At 34.4% G+C, this 8415-nt stretch overlaps 1 protein-coding gene across 1 annotated transcript; it reads left to right on the top strand.

The window, feature by feature from the left end:
• Nucleotides 1-1346: 1346 nt before the first annotated feature.
• Nucleotides 1347-5433, top strand: LOC21389721 (mediator of RNA polymerase II transcription subunit 17). The gene is made up of 8 exons (XM_024163883.1): nt 1347-1502; nt 1661-1856; nt 2509-2622; nt 3040-3125; nt 3485-3863; nt 3980-4447; nt 4526-4843; nt 4993-5433. The coding sequence occupies exons 1-8, from the start codon at nt 1414-1416 to the stop codon at nt 5317-5319; spliced, it is 1977 nt and encodes a 658-aa protein (XP_024019651.1). The 5' UTR covers nt 1347-1413; the 3' UTR covers nt 5320-5433.
• The last annotated feature ends 2982 nt before the right edge of the window (nt 5434-8415 follow it).

Genomic DNA, 8415 nt, shown 5'->3' with positions numbered 1-8415 from the left:
GTATTACCTACTCTTTCCTTTTGAGCTTAAGATAAAGAGGTTAGCTTTTGTTTCCATTTATGTCTTTCACATTTTGTATTTTTTACTTACTTATTATCTACTCTTTTCTCTTTCTTAGAGTTTAAGAAAAAAAAGCATCTTAAGGCAGATGAACGTCATGAAAATATTATTTTTCCATTGATGCTCTTAATCTTTTTTACTTTTCACTTACTTATTATCTACTCTTTTTATTTATTTCGAGCTTAAGAAAAAACAGTTAATTTTTGTTTCTATTTATGCATTTCACCTTTTGTACTTTTTATTTATTTGTTATCTATTTTTTCTCTTACTTAGACTTTAAAGAAAAAGGTCTAAATTGTGTTTCTATTTGTACCATTCATCTTTTGTACATTTATGCCCTTTATCTTTTGTACTTTTACTTATTTTTTATCTATTCTTTCCTCTAACTTACAATTTAAGAAAAAAGTGGTTTAATTTTTGTTTTCACTTATGCCCTTCATCTTTTATACTTTTTACTTACTTGTTATTTACGTTTTTCTTTTACTTGGAACTTAAGAAAAAAGTAGTTTAATTTTTGTATCTACTTATACTTTTTACTTGTTATCTACTCTTTCCTCTTAAAAGTGGTTTAATTTTTTTCTATCTTATACTTTTTACCCACTTGTTATATGTTTTCTCTTATTTAAGGTATAATTATTAGTGGTTAAATTAAATAATGTTTATATTATGGCGATCATATTATACATAAAACTTATTTGTCAGCATCATAAAATTATTTATATACTTTTTACTTACTTTTTATTTGTTTTCTCTTATTTAGAGCATCATAAAACATAATCAAATTAAATAATATTTATATTATGACGATCAAATTATAATTAGAACTTCATAAAATTATTTCTCGAATAAACAATAAATATAATAATTAAATTCATGCTTTATTGCAGCAGGCACGTGCATTGCACGTGCTCTTTTCTTACTAGTTTTAAGTAAAAATTTGTCAAATTTCTTACAACTAATTTGTTTGCCCCAATTAACTATAAATTAGAGCCTTTAGAAACTGAGGTTGAAAAAAAAAAATAAAAAATGGGGAAAAAATGGGGAAAAAAAAAGATATTGATTGAAAACGGGTCTCAAATTTGTGTACAAAGTAAGAAAACCTCCGTCATCAATATCCATCATCTCAAATTTTGACAAAAGAATGAAAAGATGCATAAGGGGGCATTTTAATACTTTTATACAAATTTGGGGCAAGAGTGTTATACTTTAAAAATTCGGGAGTCATATTATAGTTTTCTTTTTTATTGATTCATTGCTTGCTCTAACCAATAACGCTCGCTAAACCCTCACCTATTGCAAGCTACACGTTCTGCTTCTGGGTTCTACACAATTTCCTCTCAAATTTCCCGGAAAATGAACGAGAAAGTGCAAGTTTCTCTCGACAAGCTACCCGTCAAGCGCTTGGACGTCATCGAGGAGAATGGCGCCGAACGATTCCCTTCGTACGCTCGTTTACTTTCCCCTTCTTTTCACTTCCGCTTCCGATTCACCAATCCGTTTGGTTTCCGAGAAAATTCATCCAAAATGTGTTCCTATTCTTTATTTTTCCTTCGGTTTCTTGGTTACCAAACTGATCGAAGCGTAATTTTGTTGTGCACAGCGATGTGGGATACGACGAAAAACGGCTTTCGTTGATTCGGCGAATCGATTTCGCGTGGGCGGTGGAGAAGGACGAGAAGAAGAAGCAGAAGAAGAGCGCGAAGGAGAGCTTGACGCCATGGCCATGGCAGACGATGGTGGAGAACTTGCAGTTGGCTCAACAGGAACTCTCTGTTATTGTAGATCTCATCAACACCGTAAGTATTCTTCATCTGAATTACGAGAAATGTTCCAAATTGTTAAATTTGTGTTGTTTCGTGAATTTCATAGGGATTTCAGTATTATAAAACCTCAAATTAGGAGAGAGAAAAAATGATGGAATTAAGTAGAAATTAGTGGACTTTGTTTAATAGTGAAAAGAATGATGGGGATTCTCTTAAGCAACATTTTTAGGAAGATCTTGAATTTAAAGCCCGTTTGGTTCATGAATTAGAACCATGAGATTAGAACTATTTTCGATTTACATGTGTTTTTTTTTAGAGAAACTACTGTAGCGAATCATGATTCGAATTAGAGAATAAATCCTCCAACCAAACGGGCTTTTAATTTCAACTTTTTGTTTGTCATAAAAAAATATAAAAAATATAAAAAAAAAAACCCTTTAGTAGGGTACAAAAACATACATAAAGTTTGAATCTTTATCGAGTTTCATTGAATACTTTTCTCAGTTTAATATGATTATGACATAATGTGATGGTAAAAGGCTGTGTCTTCGTTGGGTATTTTTTTTCATATCTTACCTCAAAACTTTTTCAATTTGTATATGCATATGTAAATCGAAAACTTTAGCTTTGAGATTTGGGTTTCTGAATGTGGAAAATCATTTTTTTTTTCTAATTTAATGTGTAGGTGGAAGCTAATGACGCAGTAACAGTGGCTGGCATGACAAGGCCAAAGCCATTGCCCAATGAAGTTCTCTCTGACCTTGCTGTATCTGCTGCAATTAAGTTACAAGGTTTCCGGGTATTTCTCTTTTCAACCTTGTTAACGGCCCAGTTCTTATTATGCTTTCTTAAGTTGACTTACAATTTTTGTCTGATCTTCTGATTGCACACAAATATGAAGTTATACGTTATAATTTTGTTCATTGTTTTCATCTTCATATTCATGAGTATTAGACGTTTGAAGAAAACAGAGAAACTAAAGAAGTGTTTCTGAATTGTGAATTCTCATTGATTGAAATGAATTGTACAATATGCTTTTAAATAGGAAACTGTACAAGTAACAGATTATCTATTCACAACTAACCACGGTTAGGAATTAAGCTAACTATGATTAATTCTAACAAACTTTCGAACAAGCCTAACTAACTATTTACAAGTGGCTTAGCTTTTCCAATAATGAGAGTTTGTTGAAAATCTCTTATGTGTTTTTGCGCAGAGTCTTGGTAAATATTTTAAGCAGTCTGCCAAAGCTTTGGAACAACAGGTTGTTAGAGAAGCAAGATTTTATGGTGCTCTGATCAGGTGATTTTTTTGCTGCTAACAAACCTTTGATGTTATATACCCCATTTTGCTGGAAAGTCGGAAATATATTGTCTAAAATAATTACTTTTTTTTTTTTTTCCTTTTCCTTGAACATTTTGTTCTTTTCATCTTTTATCAAATATCTACTTCATTTAAGGGCTTCATTGTCCCCATTGCTTTCTTTCTACAGATGTACAAAAAGAATTATGTTCTAATAATATGTGGGATTGACTAACTGAATTTAGTCTATTTGCTCATATATAGAATATAAATGGGTCAGAGAAACATTTATGGTAGGAATGACAACTGCAAGCTTATTTCTCTAAAATGTCCCTTCTCATTTCTTGACAAGCATATAGATTGCAGCAGAACTGGAAAGTTAAACGGCAGCGTATTGCAGCTGCAGCTTCCGGAAATGAAGGCTTCACCATTGATCTTTTTGACAATTCATTGTACGATCCAGCTTCTGTATATCGCCCCACTTTTCTATCAATGGTTCGTGTTGAACATGACCCAGCTGGCATGCTGGCTATAAATTTACCTCCAAACTCATGCCGATCTCTTCAATTTGGGTTTTTTGGTGTTCACCCTTGTGATAATACTGAACCCAATAAAACGAAAGTTGGTTCCTCAGTTCACTCAAGGGAAACTGAAAAAGAAGCAGCCAATGATGATGAGTGTATTAAAGAGACACATCTACTCCTTCGTCAGGTTCATCAATCAATCTTTGATGAGAAGGTAGAATTCCTCCTTCGTTATGTTCTTTCTCAGCTAGGCATCTTCTCTTTTCTGTCTATTTGACTTCATAACTTCTTTTTCTAATATCTTACGTCCCTTTGTTCATATGGTTCCAGGTATTTGATTTGGTGAACCGTGAAGCGTTCAATCAATCTTTAGGGGTCAATGTGACTGGAATAAGAGAAAACTATTTGCAACTGAGCATAGGTCTAGGAAACTCTGTGTTTATATCACTCGTGTCATCTAATCAAGATGACCAAACAGGAGATGATGCTGGAAATCAGGATATAGAAAATGCAATTTTACCTTTGGACTCGTTAGATGGAGTGAAGTTACCGGAAGAGGATAAACAAGATACCTTTAATAAAGAGTTAGGCACTCCTGATTATATTAGCTGTGAAATATATCTACAACAGCTTTTTCATGAGCATGTATTTTCAAGAGCAAAGGACAAACCCGTTTCAACTGTTTCTCGAGTCTCTGGTCAACCAGCGAAGGAAGGACCTAGTCTTCTCGGTCATTTCTGCCTGTCTTTGGCTCATAGGATCTTTTCAAAAAAAGTTCTTGTGGTGCTAGAAAATTTGGTATGTTAGAAATGCTGTGTTATACGCAATGAGTTCTGCTTCTTGATTGAGCATTTTTGTTAATTATAGTGTCTGTAGGTTTCTGGGGTATCATATCTACAGTTGCTTTCTCATCCCACTTGGAATTCTCGCACATCGTCATGGACAATCTTCATGAAGATTCCACAATCCATTTTACATGGCGGCAGCCACCAGACATCAGACTTGCATCACATGAAGAGTACCACTAAGTCTCAGTTTCGAACAAAGGTTGTCATAAAAGATGATTTCATCAGTGTAGAAGGGGAAGGTGCTCCAAATGTTGTTGGTCTATTCAAAGGAAGTGCTCAGGAAGTTTCTTCAATGAACAGATACGAATGTAACTTGGAAGATCTTCCGGTGATAATTTTGCAGCAGGTACGTCATTTAGCGTATATGTGGTTTAGGTGGCTTCCTAATAATATACTTGTGTGCATCTGTATGGATGCTAATACAAGTAGACGTATGTGTTATCTTGCATATTCATTCTCAAGTATAACTGAAATGAGTCTGGACATTTGCAACAGGTTGCAGGCCAAATTGTGCGTTGGCTTCATGAGGAAGCTCTGATGGTTGGAATAAAGGTGAACCGAGACTTTCTCAGCTTGTCGTTTGAGCTCGAGCAGGGCGAGACACTCACCTTGTTAGCACACGTCGACCCCGAAGATGCTCAGGGATGCATCTCATGGTGGCTGGTCATGGAGGACGGTTTCACGGAGGAAGGGAAGCTTCATATGGACTTATCTGATGGCGTATCTGAATATAGGAGGTTCTTAGGCCATTTGTCACTTGATCTGTTGTACTCAACCCTGATAGACTTGGTAAGCTTGTGCACTGGAGGTAGTAGCTTGTGATTAATGCATACTCACATTTTGCCCAATTTTAGTCACTTTGGTGCAAAATCTTAGTTTTGAAGCTTTACAGTAATCTCATTCAAAGTTATTTGCTCTTGACCAAAGTAAATATTATCATGATTTTCCTTTGCAAACTTATGTGTTATATTGTCACGCCCCAAACAGGGGTTAGTGACGTGAATGCTCGTTTAGAAGTTAAATATGATTAAGAAAGTAATTAAACATTTAGAAACATAATAATCAAAATAAAAAGTAAACTATTATAGAAATTTCCAAACAAGCCTCACATTTTTACTGAAATTAAATTACAAAAAAGTGATGAGGACTTTCACACTTTTTGTTAAAGAGGTTTAGAATTGAGCCTCTAGCATCATTCAGGGTCCACCCACAGGATATACAATATTATACATACATAAACATGTAAATAACATTAGAGACATCAACCACAGTTTACTATTATACATACATAAACATGTAAATAACATTAGAGACATCAACCACAGTCTAGAAATCTAAAGTTCAGAGTTTCAGAATTTACAATTCTCACATTTATACACCAGGATAATGAACACAATCCTCACTAAATCAGACGGTAGCAATTAATTCAGCTACTCCGCACTGCTCCTAGCGTAGCCTGGGAGGGGTTTATTATTTCTAGAAACAATAAAACGTGAGTGAAATGTCCAGTAGGATGTAATTTGAAATAAATTTTTATAAACAAGTAAATATTTGAGTAAGCAAATAACTAAATAATTAAATAAGTAAATGAAGATATTCAGTTCCAACACAACAGTCAGAACCTCACATTTTTTCTTAAAGTAAATATAAACTGAAAATTTCATATTACAGGCATCAGCAAGTAATTTATACTATGATAAATTATTTACACAACTACAAACACAAGCCTCATCACCACCGTAGTGACCCGGTCCGGGTTTCGGGTTCTGTCCCCAAGGATACGATCTTCATATCCCATCTAGGCCATCAGTAGGTTTATCAGTTCGCAAGATCTATTGTCTTAAGAAATCATTCATTAAAACTCTGAAATAGTTCATTATAATTCCAATAGTTAAAATCAAGCTATTGTGTTAAAAAAAATTTCTTTCGCAAACATATCATTTCTTTAAAACCTTTGTAAGGCCAAAACTCTTTTAAAAACAGGCTATCAAAGAAAGGGATAATAAATCCTACCCACTAAACCTGTGGTTAGCGTTGCACTATCCTAGCCTCCGCTTCTTTGAAGCCTTCAATTCGATTCTTCAGCTAGCTTTTGCACAAAATAACACTTTAGGATTAAATAATCACTCCTAAAGCTAATTGATCTCAATTATACTCTTTGATTTCCTATTAGTGTGCCCTAATCCAATTCTAAGTTTCATAAATTATTTATGTTTCGAATCATCATTCCAAGGGTTTTGATTTCAAAACATGGATTAAAGATGCTAATCCATCTACTTTAAGTTCCCAAATGAAGCTAATTTGTGTTCTCTTCAAAAATCGAGGTCAAAACAGGATTTCGAAACAACTCAGTCCCGTTTCCTTTGTCAACCGGCCGACCGGTGACAGAGAAGTGCATCACCACCGGTCGGCCGGTGGTGTGCAAACCGATCGACCACATAGGTCGGCCGGTGGAGAACAGCAGGGCGGGAAAACTCACCGAATAAGTTTGAAAACCTACAAATCCGAGTTTAATCCGAGATATTTCAAAGGAAAATTACTAAATTCATGTTGCAAATGACAAATCCCGTCCAAAGAACCAAAAATTCTCAATTTCCACCATGATTTTACCCAAAATCCATTTCGAGCTAAAAATAGGTTTTCTAACCAAAAAATTCGAGATTCAAGAGAAGTTTTTTAGAAATCTTACCTCAAATTCTTCTCTTGACGTTGAAAACTCCTCGAAATTCTTCTTTGGTTAGAAATCCGGTTGATTTGAGAGAGAAAATGAGAGAGAGAGAGGGAGAGTTCGATCGAGATCAAGAGAGAGAGAAAGAGAGAGAGTGAGAAACGACAGAGAGAGGGAGAGCTACGGGAAAGAAAAGGAAAATAAGAAAAGGAAAAATGACAAACGCAAATATCAAAGATATTTAGAAAAACAGACAGAGAGAGGGAGAGCTACGGGAAAGAAAAGGAAAATAAGAAAAGGAAAAAGGACAAATGCAAATATCAAAGATATTTAGAAAAACAGAGTAGAAAATGTGTCTACACACATTTATGGGGTGAAAATATAAATACTGAAAATATTTAAATTTCTTGAAAATATTTAAATTTACACATCAGACACATTTAATAAACATAATCATTTAATTAAATCAGATTAGACACACTAATAAATCTTAATTATCTTAATTAATCTCGTTTAATTTCTTGAGGTGTTACGTATATATACAAGTAAACCCTTCACGCACGCAAGCTCACTTTCTTCTCCATAAAGTATACTGATCGATGCCTAAAGAATTGACTTGAGGTTTCAATGAGCTGGTGCTTTGTGAAGTTGTCTATGAAGGGAAGAACTTTGAAAATCCACCCCCACAAGTTTTAACCCGGGTTTCTTTTGGCTTAAGATATCGTTTGTCTAGACTCAGAGACAGGATAAGATTTGAGTACGTCTTTTGTTGTGAACTGATGCCTTCTTGTGCAAACTTATAGCACTTTGGTTCTTCCTGAAGGGACCTGTTCTAGTTTGCATATAACATATAGAAGTAAAGGTGTAACATATTTTATTAGTGTGTGCCTACTTGGCTTTAGCTGGCACATGCTAAATTTCTACAAATGCTATGCTTTACGTCTAAAAAAGCTTACCGCTGTCATGTATAGACGCTTAAACCAAAAGGCATTCCCTCCATCGATTGTGTAATGAAACGGAATTGTTTCATTTGACAAAGGAGGGCAAACATAAAGTTATGGATAGAGATCATTATATACTTTGATTACATCCTTCTCCCAGCATTATTCATTATCCATGTGAAAGTATGACCATTAATATATAATATGACATATGACATGAGCTTTCACATTCTTCCAACTCAATCATCTCACTCACCCAAAAAAAAAAAAACCCACATATTTCCATTTCTTGTTTGGTAGCCTAAATGG

The sequence above is a fragment of the Morus notabilis genome, unplaced genomic scaffold (assembly GCF_000414095.1).
Source record: "Morus notabilis unplaced genomic scaffold, ASM41409v2 Scaffold515, whole genome shotgun sequence".
Classification (NCBI taxonomy): Eukaryota; Viridiplantae; Streptophyta; class Magnoliopsida; order Rosales; family Moraceae; genus Morus; species Morus notabilis.
Note: the sequence above shows the minus strand (reverse complement) of the source record. Positions and strands in the feature narration are given on the sequence as shown.